This window comes from Clytia hemisphaerica, unplaced genomic scaffold, assembly GCF_902728285.1.
Source record: "Clytia hemisphaerica strain Z4C2 unplaced genomic scaffold, Clytia hemisphaerica genome assembly, whole genome shotgun sequence".
Classification (NCBI taxonomy): Eukaryota; Metazoa; Cnidaria; class Hydrozoa; order Leptothecata; family Clytiidae; genus Clytia; species Clytia hemisphaerica.
The window spans coordinates 27,445-44,650 of NW_027103316.1; the positions used below are offsets into that span (position 1 = coordinate 27,445).

At 34.4% G+C, this 17,206-nt stretch overlaps 1 protein-coding gene across 1 annotated transcript; it reads right to left on the minus strand.

The window, feature by feature from the left end:
- Positions 1-9,377: 9,377 nt before the first annotated feature.
- LOC136813796 (V-type proton ATPase 16 kDa proteolipid subunit c-like) lies at positions 9,378-17,166 on the minus strand. Its single transcript, XM_067070289.1, has 4 exons — positions 16,913-17,166; positions 11,177-11,335; positions 10,276-10,303; positions 9,378-10,008 (listed from the first exon to the last, which is right to left on the minus strand). Exons 1-4 carry the CDS (start codon positions 16,989-16,991, stop codon positions 9,804-9,806), a joined length of 471 nt encoding a protein of 156 aa, XP_066926390.1. The 5' UTR covers positions 16,992-17,166; the 3' UTR covers positions 9,378-9,803.
- Between the last annotated feature and the right edge of the window lie 40 nt (positions 17,167-17,206).

Sequence of the window (17,206 nt, forward strand, 5' to 3'; positions counted from 1 at the left end):
CATGCCAAGCTCCTTTGGTTTTTTCCCAAATAGCTCAATGATTTGGCATCAGTGATATGTCGATTTGACGTGTTAATGATCTTTGAACAGCCTCGATTCCTTGCTTCAAATCCTTTAGTTAAGTTAGGTTAAGATGATAAGATTATCCAATGTTTCTCAGAAGATACAAATATTTGATGAATAGTTTCATGATATTTCCTGTCTTGTCGCAAGAACGACAAGTTTCAGACAAAATTTCAACATCAGCAAAAAGTTCGCGTATGTCAGAAAAAGTATTCGCAAAGTATTTTTCATGTTTTTAAAATTTACTTCGTACTGTCACTGAAATAAATTTGTGAAATAAAAGTGACATCGTCAAGACTGAACTGATTATGGACTGAATATAAATCTAATCTAAAGTCCTTTTCCTACTTAACCGTTTAAGAGTCAACTTTAGCAACTTTTAAGGGACATGAATTCAGATACACTTGTTCTTTTTTGCAATCGTCAAAATAACTCTACAGGAATAGAAACTACAAAGTATTTCCTGCTGCATTCCTCTGATTTCTAAAAGTTACGACCTCGGTCACGACAATTTTGATAAACTCGAACCAATCTTTACTATACCGTGAAAAGCACAGACCGAAATCATAGCGAGTTTATGTATGTGTGTTTTTCAGTGACGGAGACGGTAAGGTTCTAATTCGACTAGATCATGACCAACTGAGGACGACGGTAAATCAGCACTTTTACCGTCCTCGATTTTGCGGGGCGGAATTGCGGGTTTTTCCAAATCGCTTCAGTCACTCTATACAACGACTTAATAAAATAGATGGACCAAGAACTTCATACAATGGCTCTTAAAAATCTTTTGTTTTCTATTCATTTTGTATTCTTTCATCTTGCCGTCTTTCCGCAGTCCGCGTAAGTCATATTACAAAGAAATTAGACTTTTTACAAGCATCTTTAAATGGTGTAAAATCAATTATATCGAATTTCTACTGACCATAAACATAATTTTCGATTTTATTTGCTTACGTCAGATCGCATTTTTAATCATCTTTCTCATAAGATATTTTTCAATATTTTTCAACAACACTGTTGCGCTTTTCAGCGCATTTTCTTTAAGAACATAAACATTTTTGAAAGACTCTAACTAAGAAAGTAAACGTGCGTTCATAGTGCGTTCTTAAGATAGAAAACACAAACACTATCCAAATACAAATGTTATAATTTTAACAATGTTTACTAATTTTTAAGCCTTAAAGTTTGACTTGAAATTAAGAACATATTCACAAAATTTAGGTCATGTGATCAATATCAACCAATAGCTAATCTTAAAAAAATGCTTTTGCACGCGGAATGACATTTTAATGATGCAAAAAATCATTAAATTTTTTATCATTCTTACGCGGATCATTTCAATAGGATACTGGTCTATCTATTTTATTAGGTCGTTGCTCTATACTACCGTCCTCAAAAGTGCAAATACATAAACTCGGTCATATATCGACCTGTGCCGACCAATCCAGATTTTATTCAGAGCGCAATCAACGCAGAGAAAAGTAACCATGACGACAATCCAGGATCTTGTAGGTTCAAAGTTGATATTTTTATTCTCATCGTTAAAAACACAACTAAAAAATGTCATCAATGCTTTTTAAAAAGAGTCGGTGATAGAGAATCATAACATGAAGCCTGTCTATTATTTCGATTCAATTAAAAAACAACATTTCCATAATTAATAGTTTAGTAATTACTATCATACATTTGGGGATCATGTAAAAGATTTCTTTCGAAAGAAGCTCATTTCAATTACACTTGGAGGTTTCTGGGGAATTCGTAAATAGTAAACTGCATACATGTTTTTTTTTATAAGCATACAAAAATCCAAAAGCTGGCTCGGAAATGCTTAGATCGAGAGATTTACATAGCTGAAAAATGCTTGGAGGGATGCTTATATCCTAAGCTAAATTTTAGAGAAGTTTTGAAAATCCGTAAAATTCCAGTCAAAAAGAAACTAATTCTGAGCATGAAGGGTCAAGGTAATGTTAGCATATGCTTAAATTTTTGCCATATATGAGCCTAGTTATGATTATAGAGAAAAAAACATGTACTGATAATAAACCTGCTAGACATTAATATGGTAATATTTGCTCTTCATCTTTGATTCTTTCTACAGTGATTAGATTGAAACATACGCGAAAAAATTTCTATTGTTGGTCTTCAGAAGTTGATATATTCTTTGAAAACTCCGATACTCAGGGTACCTTTATTACGTTTTATAATGATTCTGATAGGAGTCATTCCCATAGTACGTACGCAATCATTTTCCAGATTTATACCACCCTCCCCTGTATTTAGAGAACGGTAGAAATGCCGTTGTTCAAACAATATATAGACGTATACTTTTGCTAAACCCCCTCTCCCTCCTTACTGCGTACGTATTATATGCCAAATAGCACGATTATCGATGATTAGATTATAAATTGTTTTATTAGCAACCCTTTGCATTTTAGCTCAGGTTATGCTTGTTTACAGATTCTTAAACAAAGTTGTAATATTTTATTTTTGCAAAGCAAAGACGAAAAATTAAAATGGCAAAAAAAATGAATCTCTCTAATCCAAAGTGCAAAACCCATAATCGAAAAGCATGGAAGACCTACCCCCGCAAAGAAATCAACTTGGCCGATTTTTTGTTTCTAGTGGATGTAGGGTAAGTCGGCTCCTGTTAGTCTACTTTTCTTCCCGAATGACTTTTGGAAAAGTACCCTACGTGAACAATGGATAGAGGAAATACGTCTGTCATCGTGATTTATCTCTATCGATACTTACTTTGCTCCATCGGAGAGTTTAATGTGGTACCAGAGGACTAAGAATTTTTTCCCAAAAATAGTCCAATTATTGACTCAAACTTGGACCAGTGGTATGTTTCTGTGTGAAACTAAGTATATTGTAGTGTAGGCTTCTGCTCATCCTCTAGCAAAAAGTTGTTTCTAATTCTATATGGAATAGGAGGTATATCTATAGAGGTATGCGATTCAGACCAAGTAAATTGGAAAATAATTTACATTTCCGACATGGTTGATGACGTCACCGGTCAAAAACCGCCAAAAGTGAGCAAAAACCCATGGTCGCTCTTAACAAAGATTGCCATTGGCAACCCAGAAAATTACAAGCCCAAATTTTGCAAACTCTCTCCTTAAAGGAGTTTCATGTTCTGAATGAATTATAATTATTTTGAGAGAAAGATTTTATTTTTTAGTGACTTTGATTGGGAATTTAGACCCCTCCGATCAAACAAAAAGGCTCTCTAAATTTATAAATAAGATGTGTTTAAAAATCTGGTCCATTCAAAACATGCTCATACAACAACAAAAGAAAATTTGACGGCTTCAAACCTTTGTTTTGGTTCATAATCCTTGTTAAGAGTTGTATAGGTCTGTATAGTTGCCTGTTTTGAAGTTTCCGAGAAAAGCACGTTTTTATAACGTTCAACGTCACGCTGCCAAGCAGTAAATAAAGGTCCTGGCCTGCTTTGACCTCTTTCTTCAGGAGATCAATAAAAGCCATTTTGTAAAGCCCAACTTACAAGTTTACATTTTCAGAGCTATATTTGACAATTTTTGATGGTCTTGGCATGCTAATGAGGTATCACCCAACAATCACTACCTGGAGCCCCTTTAAGAAATCAAAATTACTGCCTACCCATGGCAAGTTTAAAGTCTCTCTGGATCCTATACTGACGGTTTTTGTCCCAATTTTGATTTTTATGAAAAATACGTGAAAAGGGAACATTTAAGTGAAAACCCTTCAAGTACCACGGTCATTTTTTTCTAAGTTTTTTAAAGAAAATCGCTGCACGGACCTGCCTGAATGATAGAAAGGTGCACAGTTGTAAAACTTTAAACTAATTTGCTAGAAGACAGAATCAAGTAAAGCCAGGATCAAATTTTTTGGAGGTTCTTGGATCCCTCGTTGAAAATATGGTCAAAAAACGGTCAAAATCTTAAATTAAAAAAAGTGGATTTTTGTCAAATTTTTGCATTTTTTTTTTACTTTTTGGCTTAAAATCTCGCTGGAAAGACTCACTTTTGATTTTTTTTGCTTGACCATGAAACCCAATTCAATTCCTACGAGTTAGACCAAAAATGTGACGATTTCTAACTCAAACTGGGCATTGCATCCATGTCTAGTAATAGTATACTCGTCATTGGTACTTAAAGGACATCGAAGTCAGCAACAAACTGAGATCGATCACCACAACAAATCTATGACTAATTAAATACATTTACCGAGCAATATTCAACCCTTTGGTGATCGCTCGCAGCTCGCAGCAATCTCAACCAAAGCTATTCTAGTCTTTCAAACTCACTGCTATCCTCACTTGCTTTCGCCCAAGGGCTTTTGCCTTTGAGTTTTAAGTCTGTAAAAACCTAGAGTGCCAGATAACTTCATGTGGTTTGGAGATATGGGTCGACAGAAAAATTCCCCGTTTCGAATATCCTGAGAGACAGGGATGCAGTTTTTTGAAAACTTGAAAAATAGGTCTTAATTAATTCCCCTAGGCTACTGGCATATCCCCTAAGGGATTCTTTCTCCTTAAACTACCTGCGGGTTTGTAGAGGTATGCGATTAATTCTTTTTCCGTTATAGCGCCAAGAGTAGCTATCGTTTGCAATGCTTGGATTATCTAAAAAGCTTTTACTTTACGAGATAGTGAAAAAGGTAATTTCATGGCTCGAGCCTTAGCAACTTGGTTGTTTATATAAAAAAACGTGTGCCACCTGACTTGAACTCATAAACTTTAAGACAACCTTTGATGTGCCGACGGCAGCTGGGCGTGCAATGATCACGTCTCCTTACCTACCGTGAATCTTACAGCTCGAATAAATATCGACCTGAAAAAGTGGTTTCTTTTGCTCGAAAAGTAGATAAAGATGAGGTTACGTATCATGTCTGATTTGCATTTGCAGAGAAGTGTCGAGAAAATAAATCCATGCTCTAGCTGTTAAGTTAACAAAAGAAAGAAACAAAAGCTTTCCAGACCGGGGTATTTTATAATAACTATGGATTAATTGAAGTGGCCCGGTAGTATATGGTAATATGCTTTTGCACTGTTTTACAGTCCGCCAGATTGTTGTTGATTTACCAGGTAAAAAAAAAAGAACAATGAACAATGAAGCCATGTTTTATTTGAAAATAAAGAATTCAAAATCTGTTATTGATGTTTGTTTATCTCTTCTTAATTATATTTTTCGACTTCAATTAGCTTTTTTGTTATTTGGATTTTAAACATTTTTTTAAAGGGTCGGCGTTAAAAAAGGGCTAAGATTTTGCAATTTCAACCTAAAAGCGGCGTTAATTCTTTATCATTATTTATCAAATTAAAGGATTTTAAGTATCATCCGATCACAAAGATTAGAGGCAGGGTATTTTTCGAGTTGAGAAGTTGGCAAGTTGTTATGAAATCTACGGCAACCGAAAATTTTAAAATTAAATTAATGTAGCTCAAAAGTGCAAACTTCAAATTAGCCAGTACCAAACATATAACATAGCTTTTAAGATCGTGAAAATGGTAAGCTGCTGGCTAGCAAAGCCAAAATAATTAGTACTGCTATGCCGTTGCCATCGTCTTTGGCTGACAACATGACACGTTTTTGTAAAAATATTGACAAAATCTTTAAATACAACGATTGCCCGAGGGGGGGGGGGTACTTAGGCAAAAATAGGTGCTGGGTATGTGCGGACGGTAAGGGTCGGGTTTTTCACCTTTCAAAGTCTCTCTAAGTGTCACTTTTTCACTAAAATTTGGTCTCTCTAAGGGTCGGTTTTCGGAGGTCCCGTCCGCACATACCCCTCATTCACCAACCCTAGTACCCCCCCCCCCGGGAACGATTGTCAAACAAATTCCCCGAAAAAATAATATTGATCATCATACTGCAAGTGATGCTCATTGTATAAAAGAATATGAGTTGGCAGTCATTTTAGCTTAAAAAAAATCGTAGATATAGGTTATGGAGCCAGAAAAATAATGACACTTTCTTTTGTCATTTTATCATTGGAATTGACACTTTTTAATAAAAATTTTGATGGTATTATAAAAACACCCCTATGTCACAGACCCGGTGGAAAAATAGGCCAAAAAAACGTCACCGGTGGAAAAAATATCCTAAAATTTCAACCCCGCTGCGAAATTGCTCTATGATTTTATCCCCATTGAAAACTGAATGTAAAAAATTACACTCCAAAACTTTGGAGATGGGATGGCCCCACTGGAATTTTCGAGCTGGAAACAATAGATTTTATATCCCCATTGCCATTCTGATAGAAATTTTCATCCCCACTGAGGGAAAAAGTTTTACCGGGATGCCACCTACCGGGATGTATAAAATACAATGGTTCTAAGGTAACTTCAATCAAGACTTACATTTATACTCAATGTGATGCTGGAATTATAAATGGATATGAATTGACGGTGGAAATAGCTTTTCATGCTCTCAGCGCACGTATTTAAGGGAAATGAGCATATGACATGTGTTATGTAATACATGTTTTTTTTATAAGCAAGTGTATGCCCCTTGGTCAGGCTCATGTCATGTATGCTTAAGTTCTTAACCCTATTGGCCCCAAGCTTTTTTGACTTTGGTATCCCCAGGGGGGGGGGGGGTAGAATCTACCACCCTCGATTATTTTTTATTTAGAAGAGCTATGGTCATGAAATTTGGTACAGATGTTCTCCATCATGAAACAAATTTCCAGGAAGAAAAAAAAATTGATGACGTCATTCAAAAACCGATGACGTCATCACAAAATTTCCACCTGTCGGTAAAAAGCCCCAATATATGGTTTACTAAACTGTCTATTACAATCGAACCAATAAAGATATTTAGATTCTGTTTAAAGATTCAGAAAGATGAAAGGTTGTTCTTTAACATGATTGCCGGTTTTTAAATTTCTATAAAGACTTTTTCTTAAAATCTATGCTGAAGATGAGTAAAATTTTCAAAATTTGATGACGTCATCATTTTCAATTTTTTTTTTCAATTTTTCAAATTTATATTTTCAATGCCTATCACGTGTGAAAATTTGAAAATGATTGAATAAATAGTTCAGAAGTTATCAGCACTTTAAAATTTTGAGTTTTAAGCGGTTTTAGCTGGGTTTTATGTCATGTTTCAGAATAAAGTCATAAAACCTGATCTGGACAACCTATGACCCTAAAATTTTGCACAAGTACTCTTAATAAGATTTTGTTAAAAGTCAGAAAGTTTCAAGTCGTTTGAAAAATTTTCCTCAGAGATATTTACAAAAGAACTCCAGCGTGGTAGATTCTACCCCCCCCCCCTGGGGCTAATAGGGTTAAAGCATTCAGGCATAGATTATGCTTATAAATCATGCTTATGATTCACTCGCCGAGCCAAGTTTTTAATGAATTTTCAGAAATTTTGTAAAAATTTGTTCAGATTTTGGGAGCAATGGAATGTAGCTAGCCGTGGAATGTACCTTAACGTTAAAGGAAGAAATTTTGGCGGATTTGGCCAGAATCCACCAAATTAAGTTCCCGCCAAAATTTATTTTTTTCGCCATCCGCCAAATTAAACTTTTTTGAAAACATGATCTCTTTTAAGGTGTTTTTGCATTTTTTTGCTGTTTTTACGCTATTTTAAGAATAAATTTTTCAGCAAACGCCAAATTAATTTCCCGCCAAATTTAGTTTTTTCGTCCATCCGCCAAATTAAATTCCCTCTAAAAAACTTTTTCGGCCATCCGCCAAATTAAATTCCCGCCAAAATTTCTTGCTGACGTATATGCTTATAATTCTGCGAATCTAAGCCTTCATATGCTTATAAAAAAAAACATGTATACGTATGATTATGTGTTATATATTACTCTCATATAACATTTACTTTCAAAATCGTACTTTTGATTTGATGTATGTTTATTCTTTTTCAGTAGCCGGTAATTTTTTCAACTGAAACTAGCAACTATGTAGCAACTTCTCGACTAGAATTGTTCCCTAACTCCGAAAATCATCCATTGTTTTACTCCAAATATTTTCTTACACTGATGCCAGAAACAATGAATCTCGCCTCTAACTAATTTTTAAAGCTTCAATAATCAATGAGCCAATAAGATTTCACCAACGGATAAAAGAGCTCATTAAAAATGCATGTTATATGAGATTATGAGCATGCATACATTGTCACCTTTTAAATCGTAAGGCGAGCTTGGTTACAATAGCATACTGTTCCTGTTTCTTTATACCTCCATGTTTGAACAGGGATATGTTATAGCGGAGCTGGATGAAGGACGATAATTCCTTAGCGGATTGCTTCTTTGTCTTTTCTATTGTAAACTGTTCATAATAGAAATCCATCTCTGTCCCCTTGAGTGTTCTGTTTTTATAAGAAAAATGAAGCAGACAAAGTATTCATGCAGTACGTTTGCACATATTTTGCTATGATGTTTCAACTTTTCATCAATATTTGCAGAAGATACCCCAAAAGCTTCCTTGTAAATGAAATCTATTTTTATCAGCGTGTGTTATGAATTTGAGAAGCTTTCATGATTTCTCTCTAAAAATTTCGGATGTAAATATTTTGACAAATATTGTTTCAATTGACTTGAAATTTTTTCCATATTCAGACATACCGACTTGCTATCTGAAAATATCAGTTAGAAAGTGAGGCACCCCGCGGTATTTCAAATGAAAAAGTACTATTTATAATCTTAGAGAAGAAACTTCTCATAACTTTAATAATGCATTCACCAATGTTTTACTGACCCTCTTGATAATTAAAAGTTTTTAATCGTGGACGATAAATGCAGCAGCATAATCATTGGCTAAGAGGAAATCCAAATTTCACGAGTTTGTAATTAAAAAAGTTAAATTTCATATCAAATTTTAATGTCAGGGACAGAGATAGAACAAGACTTTTTAAATGTGCGTTATCCAGATCCGCTATAATATCCCTGGTTTGAAGCCTAATAACCCCTCGTTTCATTGAAAACGCTTCAAAATAACTTCAGAATTTCAATATTTTGAAATGTTGTCAATGAACCTCGGGGTTATTAATCCCAAATCAACCTCTAAACCATGTTATTACTAGTACTAAGTAGCCATTTTTACAAATTTTGGCGTTATTAACGAAATGGTATAAATATCAAATTTTTTGCATATCATTAGCCTTTCCAAGTCGTAGAACAACCGTCTTTTGCGGATTTAAGGAATACCTTTTACTTTTAAGTAGGATCGTCTACTTTTAAGGCGATTTTTATTCGAAAACTACAGGCCCGAAAAACAAAAGAAAAGACGCCATAAAAACAAGAAGCCACAATTTCTAAAATTAGAATTGTTTTCCAACTATAGAAAAGAAAGATAGTTATTTGATAAGTAGTATGACAACGAGGACCAACGAAGTATATTTGGATCAAAATAATTTACAATTTCTCTAATCACATAAAGTAAATGAAGGAAATCTGAGTCCTAATAACATTTAAAAATCATTCTAAATTGATGAGCAGTGACACCATTAATACTACACCAATGGATGGATGAACAAAGAATATTAAAAACCCACTAAAGAGTACGTCAACATGGAAACAAAAACATAACTTAATGCGTACAAAAATATAAAAAGAAAAATACCCTAGAGAATTATGTAAAATAAATTTTTTAGTCAGCTGAAAGAGAAAATCTTTCGCTTTTGTTCAACTGTTGGTAAGACAAAGATCTTTTACAAGTTTACTTTTTGTACATGTTAAATTTTAATTTAATTCGATAAAAAAACTATTGTGTGAGGTTAATTCAATGAAATACTTTATTTGGTGGTCAACATAAGAGCGACAATTAGTCCGTATAAACCCAATACTTCAGCGAAAATAAGAATCAAAATCATTCCAACATACAATCTTGGTTGTTGAGCAGTTCCTCGGACACCGGCATCACCAACAATTCCAATGGCAAAGCCTGCAGCTAATCCACTAAGACCTACACTTAATCCTGCACCCAAATCGACGAAACTCCTGAAAAGAAAGAATTTTTAGTATTTTCAAAGGGAGTTTGATTCAAGTTTTTTTTTTCAAAGAGGTTGGATAAACAAGTACCGTCTACCTTAAAGGTTTTAATTTTACAAAAGTGTCCCGGGGGGATTTTTTCAATTTTTAAGGGGGAACCAACCTACTAGGGCACTATGATTATATATCCACAATGTGTATATGCTCCGAATTTTTCAATTAATCTTAAGTCTTTGACATCACTTTATTCATGGTTTAAAAGTTATAATAACTTACTTAAATAATTCATAACCAGATGGTTTCACTAAAAAAGGAAAAGACAAACCATTAATACAGTTTACAAAGTTCTTTAATAAGCCTTTCTGTAGTTTAATTTGACATCGTCATTTGACATGTCTCTTTCATCCTAAGTTCCTCTGAAGAAAGTGATCATATAATAGAAAAATTTTTCTTTGATTTAGGCCTGACTCTACCATATATAATAATTTAAAAACAACAAAGAACTAGAATTGGACAGTATAAAGTCTTTCAAATTAGCTGGCAGTGTTTTTTCAAACCTCAATAACTTATGATAGAATTTGAATTAAGTAGCGATTTCGTGCTCGTTGAAAAGACAAACAGGAGTGGGATGTTAAAGAAAAAACTCAAAAAATATCGGAAAATGAAGATTGAAAATGAAGGAGAAGAAAATCAACTTCTTCAATAATTGTGCTATAATTATCAATTTCACACGAATGATTTTTTGATCTTAGTACATCATTAAAGTGAAAAAAGATTTCAAAAAATCTTTTCCATCGAAAGATATAGTCCAAATTTTATCAATGATGACTTCAAAAATCATCAAAAAAACAACAAAAAGAGCCCTTTTTAAAAGCTGTATTTTTTGATTCAATGAATCTTATTTGAATCTTTTTCGTTTTTATGACGTTCTAAGATTTAAGAGTTTCTGATACAAAAATTATCTTCATTTTTCATCTTTGTTTTTCCATTTTTGAAATTCTCTTATTTGACAATATTCCACTCCGGTTTATCTTTTTATCGAGCACAGAACCGCTTCAAATTCTATCAAAAGTTATGAGGTTTGAAAAACACTGCCAGCTAATTTGAAATAGACTTTAGCTATAATTTTCTTTTCACAAAATCGCCTTGACTCCTATGTTAATATTGAAATACTCACATCCATTAGCAATAAGGACAGCAACAACAAGACCATAAATAGCTAAGATACCAGCCATAACAACAGGGATAATAGATTTCATGATTAATTCAGGTCGCATAACACTCATAGCAGCAATACCGGTTCCACTCTTGGCTGTTCCATAAGCAGCTCCAAGTGCTAAAAGAAAACAAAAAACAATAAAGGGATTGAGCTGTAAATTTATGTACCTTAAGGCGAGAAATCTTCGAATTATATTTGCTTTTATATTTAGAAAAAACTACTAAGGCACTCAGGGGGGGGGGGGTACCAAGGCAGGGTACTAACCCATAGCCGGGTGGTGGTGTCTATTTTTGCATTTCAAAAAAGTTAGTACCCGGTACTACTTTAGGGGTGGGGGTGTGTATTTTTCACTCTTCTAGCAAGTACAGGGTATTATTTGGGTACTTTTTCACAGACTTTTGCTCCTTTTTCAATAAAAAAGTAGTCTTTTGTAATATTTTGACTTTTTTCAAGTATTATTTTTTTGATTTGAAATCTTTTTTAATTGAGAAACTTTTTTTACTCTTTTGAGAAATTTTTTGATTTTTGTGAAGACAAAACTTCCGAAATGGTCAAGAAGTGTGTTATTAAAATCAAAGGACAAAAGCCTCTGACTTAATCAATGATTGTTTGTTTGAATTATCTGTCCATTTCAGTCAGAAAAACTAACATAGTACCCTCTCTTTTGGTCTAATCTGTAAAATATAAGATTTTAGGGGGTGGTGTCTCTATTTTTTACAGCAAAAATGAAGTAGTACCCGGTACTAAATATGGGTGGGTGGTACTAAACAGAAATTGAGTGAAAAATCAAGTTAGTACCCTATGGGTTAGTACCCTGCCTCTGTACCCCCCCCCCTGAGGCACTATCTATTGGGATAGGAGTAGTTGAATTTGACATCTCACATTTAGCAAGTTTTGAAGAATAAAGACAGACTGCATCATTTGAGGCAAACGATAGAACGCACACACCTGAAATGGCCAAGGAGTGCAATCAATCGCACCCAATAATTACTTTTAGCTATTTCAACTTAGCCTGCTTGAGTCTCTAATTTTTATGCATCAGTACTTTACACTAGTTTAGCATTTTATCCCTATAACATTTATGTAACTTATTAAATAAAATTTATTTTAAGCAATTGTTTCAATCAAGGACTCTCCCATTTCAAATTTTAGCCACTATCTTTCAACCAGCTTTTCTTTATCTTTGCATATATACCTCTTTTGTTTTAATTTGGCGTCTTGTTGTGCACCTTCCTAGTTTTGCTGGTTGTTCTGCCACTACTTATACTCTAATTCAGCCTACTCTAGCCATTTCTCTAATTTAGCCTACTCAAGCTATTTCTTTGTGTCCTCTATTAGTGCAAAAAAAAATTACATAGGTTATTTATTTTATTTGTATACAATCTTATAATTTGTATGTATGGATAATGGGTCTTAAGACCTTTTGATACTTAAAATATAGATAGATAGATAATAAAGTTAGTTTTACGACTATAACTTGTGCAAAACAATTCGGTTTTGATAGTGTAACCCACCCCCGCTGATCCTTAAAATGCAAAAATAAAGACATTCTATTGCATTCTCTAAAAATGCACACACATGTAAATAGAGCTTTGTGAATGCCATAAAATTTTTCCCCTATACTGGGACCTAAAATTTTATGAGGCTGGGGGGACCTTGTTCTCAGGGGGGACCTAAATTTGGCGGGGGGACCTAGAACCCCAGTCGGAGCCATGTTAAAAACTCAATTTGAGCAGATTTGAGATAATTTTGAGCCACCAGATAACAGTGGTAAGAAGTGCTTATATGCCCTGAGCATACGGGACAATAAATTCATACTGTTGTGGTTTTAGAGCAATTAAAACAGCACTGTTATGAAATTTGGTCTGCATGAAAGGAAGTTCTTTATTTTCACTAAAAAGTGGTATTATATTTGCCAGACTTAATTTTCCTTTACTGTTTTCCTTCCCTTTTTACCATAAAAAATTTAGCCCGGAACCCTTGGGGGAAAGGCATTTTTAAAGGTTGGGGGGATGCCAAGAAGGGGGGATCAGACCCCTTTCCACACTATGGGCTAATAACGAGTACATAACAAATATTAAACAACAAACATTTTCTGAGAAAGAGGTTTTCTTCAATTATAACTATTTATAGGATAATAAGAATTATTTCTTTTTAATACCTTAGCCACATAAATTGTCTTATTCTTGCTTGCTTGAAATGTCAAACTCTCTTGTTAGAAATCAAAAACATTTTAAAATCTGATTATAATCAAGCAAATAATAATGCTTAGCTTAAAATATAATGATCACTCAGGGTCTATCTAAAAAATAACTCAATTTTAAAGAGTTCTGCCCCACAAACACAAGTAAAAATTGTCACACATTTTTGAAAACCTAACTCATTTTAAAGCTCTAACCTTGAATAAGAAAATGAGGGGTCATTTATCAAAATTGGTTGAAAACTATATAACAAAATTATTCCATTTTCAAGTTAGGGATTTAAAATTTAAAGAACAGCAATTCGAAATCGTGCCAGCCAAAAATGATTTTGATACAGAACTTCAGCAATGATAATTATTGCAGTCTGGGTTAGAAATAATAGTTGAAAACAAATCTCACCACTAGAAAGAAAACTTAAATTTTAGAAGTTTGTCCCTTTTTTCATAATAACTTTCAATGCAGGTGTTGACAGGAAAACTAGGTAGCTTTCATGGTATTTTTTCTAATTCTATTCCTAGATAAATTCTGTGCAGTTTTAAAAAAGATTTAATTTTTCTTTTAAATTTTTTTTTCAAAATATGAGGTGTTGAAGAATCTGGAAGAATACTATTTTTATTTACCGTAACTTTAGGGGTCACTCACAAATTGATTCAGATTGATTTAGGTTAGAAGCTAACATCAATGAAAATCAATGAAAAAACAGTCAAAGAGTTTTTGCCTAGTTAGTATTTTACAATTTTCCCAATTAGCAAAGTGCTTAAAAACTTACCTTTTCTTCTAATCACTTAATAATCACAAGTTCTAACCATGACCAGCCATGACCATTAGTTTTAATAAGTCAAAATTTATCTATGTGCAAAAAAATATGAAATCTAATAGGCGGATCATTGACATATACCGCCCCAAATGAATAACTTTCCTAGTTAGGAAATTTCAAAGTGTTAAAGCCCTGGATAAATTTTGAAATTTTGTTTCCGTATCATATAGAAAGGGTCTTATCAGGTTAAGGTTTCTTAAATGGCCTTATCTCAAGCACCCGCTGAAATACAATTTGAAACTTTCAAATCCTCTGGCAGAGGTTAGTATCTATCAAATTATGCTGTTGGGAAAGTGTGATTTTTTGTATTTTTTGAAAAAATTTATGAAAACAGTTTCACTTTCTTAATTTGGAAAGTTTTCCTTTCCTTTTTAGGAAGACCTTTCCTAATACACCTTTCTTGTAATTCAAACTTCTCGGAAATGGCTTGGAAAAATGTGCGCTCCAGTTGTGTATAACATTGTTTGGGAGGTAAATGAACGCGGTTTTGCCTGCATGGGGTTAGGGAATGTGGTTTTAAGCTGCTCACTTTTGATAGGTGGTATATCATGAATAGAAAGAACATAATAAAATTTGAGGGAATTTTGATCGATAGAACTTAAGAAAAGCTAAAAAAATCACATTCCCTAAGGAATGCCGGCAAAAACGGGTTTATTTACCTGGTTGGCAGACGATATCATCCACCAGAGTGCAAGTCAAATTTTTCAATCTGCGGACCTAGATGGGGTTTAGTTATTATCAGTTAGGGTTAGGGTTGGAGCTCTAGAGTCACAATATCTTCTTAGGGGTATCTGTACCCTGAGACCTAGCTTAGAATCCCATAGGTTGGGCGATGGGAATTTCATGTTCTGTTTACCGTCCTGTTTCAAAAAATATTTGATGCGGCAAAATTTCATTATTCATTATTCCTACCTGGTGCTTCCAATCTCCAACGAAGATGAATTCCACCGTGAAAACGAGCTGCTTTCACTTTCGGAATCAAAATGACATGCGCGAGAATTCAAACGCGTTCGAGGCGCGTCTAAAACGCGAATTTCTAAAACTCCCTTGATGCTGCCCACTGCTTAAAAAAATGCCTGCCCTATTCGCGGACGTGATTGGAACCATGTTTTTACTCGAGGCGCACATTTTGTTAGCGAAGATATTATTTTTGATTCACTTTGAGTGTTTTGGATAGCTTGGCACAGGAAAAGAAGAAAATAACGAGTTTTTAAGAAATAATGAACTTTTTTATGTGGCAGCTCAAGAGCATGCAGGCGGTCGAGGGTAAACTGAACATCAAATTCCCATCGCCTTGGGAGCTTTCTTAATAAAGGTCTGTAAATTACACGCTAAAAGTATTTGTGAATGACAGCTTTCTGCCATGTCTCGTTGGCGCAAGCGGTTAGGCATTAAGTTTGTAAACCAAGGTTGCTTGCATTTGGTAGTTCGAGCCGGGGTCGAAGACCCATTTCATCGGTACGGGCAAATTTCAGAAAAATACTTAGAAAACAATTAAAAGAAACACTTGAGAAAGTCAGAAAATCAGGATAAAGATCGGAAATTTGAAAATAGGGGGAAAATAAGAGAGGATGCATCCTGGTGGATGATATCGTTTGCCAACCCCTCCATAAACCAAACGATGGAGAGCATCAAAATAATGCCCGTGCACCTGTTTTGCGAATACACTGTTTAGTAGTGTCAACTGCACACGCGTCCGAACAATTTTCCACTGTTTTGATTTTAGTGATCGCGGGAAACTACGGGGGAGAGCGTAAAAAACGGTAGGTAAAAATTTGGTTTTCATAAGGAAACTCAGCAGAAAAACGGTAGGTAAAGAACTCTTTTTAATCATAACTTCTTTTCCCCATGATGAATTCTTGTGAAATTTTCAGGAGAGATCCATAAAATTATCATTGATATCATGTTCAAATATATAAGTCATTCTTTTTAAAGGAAAGAAAAAAATTGACAATTTTTACATTCCTCTAAGGGGCAATATGTCCATATTCAAAGTCGCCACGCGTAACGGGAAAAGACCGTTACTTTCAAAACATACCCACCTTCTTAACGGTCTTCATAATTTGACCAAAATCTTACCGAAGCTTCTGCCATTCCCGCTAAAATGGAAACAAACGGCCCGCTAAAAATGTTGCCATTTTCGGAGGTTTACAACAGCCGAATTCCATAACAATTTTTAAACAGCCCTTGTTTTTAAAACTCCTGAGGCAAAAATGTTATACTCTGAAACAACCCCTAAAGTAGCTCAGAAAGGATTTTGGATAGCGTGCTAAAGGAAAAAGCGTAAAAGTGAGTGTACGGTAAGCGATCTTATATATATTTTTCCTTGGAATTTTTAGTGGAATTTCATTTTGATCATCAATGCCACAGCTAACTCTCAACATTCCAATATACCTACCCACTAACGGTCTTTTCCCGTTACGCATGCGACTTTGAATATGGACGCTGCCCCTAACCTTCCACAGTACTAAAGTGCACATTTTTACCTACCGTTTTCACGGTGGAACACGGTGGAGGAGGCGAGACTCCTAAACGGTGTATTACGGGAAAGGTGTAAATGTCAACATAAGTAAATTTTCTTTCCGGCTCAACCAATATACTCTTGGTTGTTCTTCCCAATGTGGCTCAAACATAAAAAGCAAAAGGACATTATCATCTATACAATAATAAACTTACCGCTAAATACCATTGCAGATGTAGCACCCATTACACCAAAGAAGGCAACATATGGTGGTTCAGCAGGATTTGCAGACATCTTACTATATATTGACGTACTATTTAGAATTTGAAATAAATTTAGTTGGACGATCTACACCTTACTTTCGGTACTGTTCGATTTTAACCACTCACAGTCTTGGTCTTGGTCAAGCTGCAATGTTTGATGAGGAACTTTATGAGATCACGAGTTTGCGCAGAAGAAAATTTACCATAAATGCATTGCAGAATTTTAGAAATTTCTAACTCGCCGAA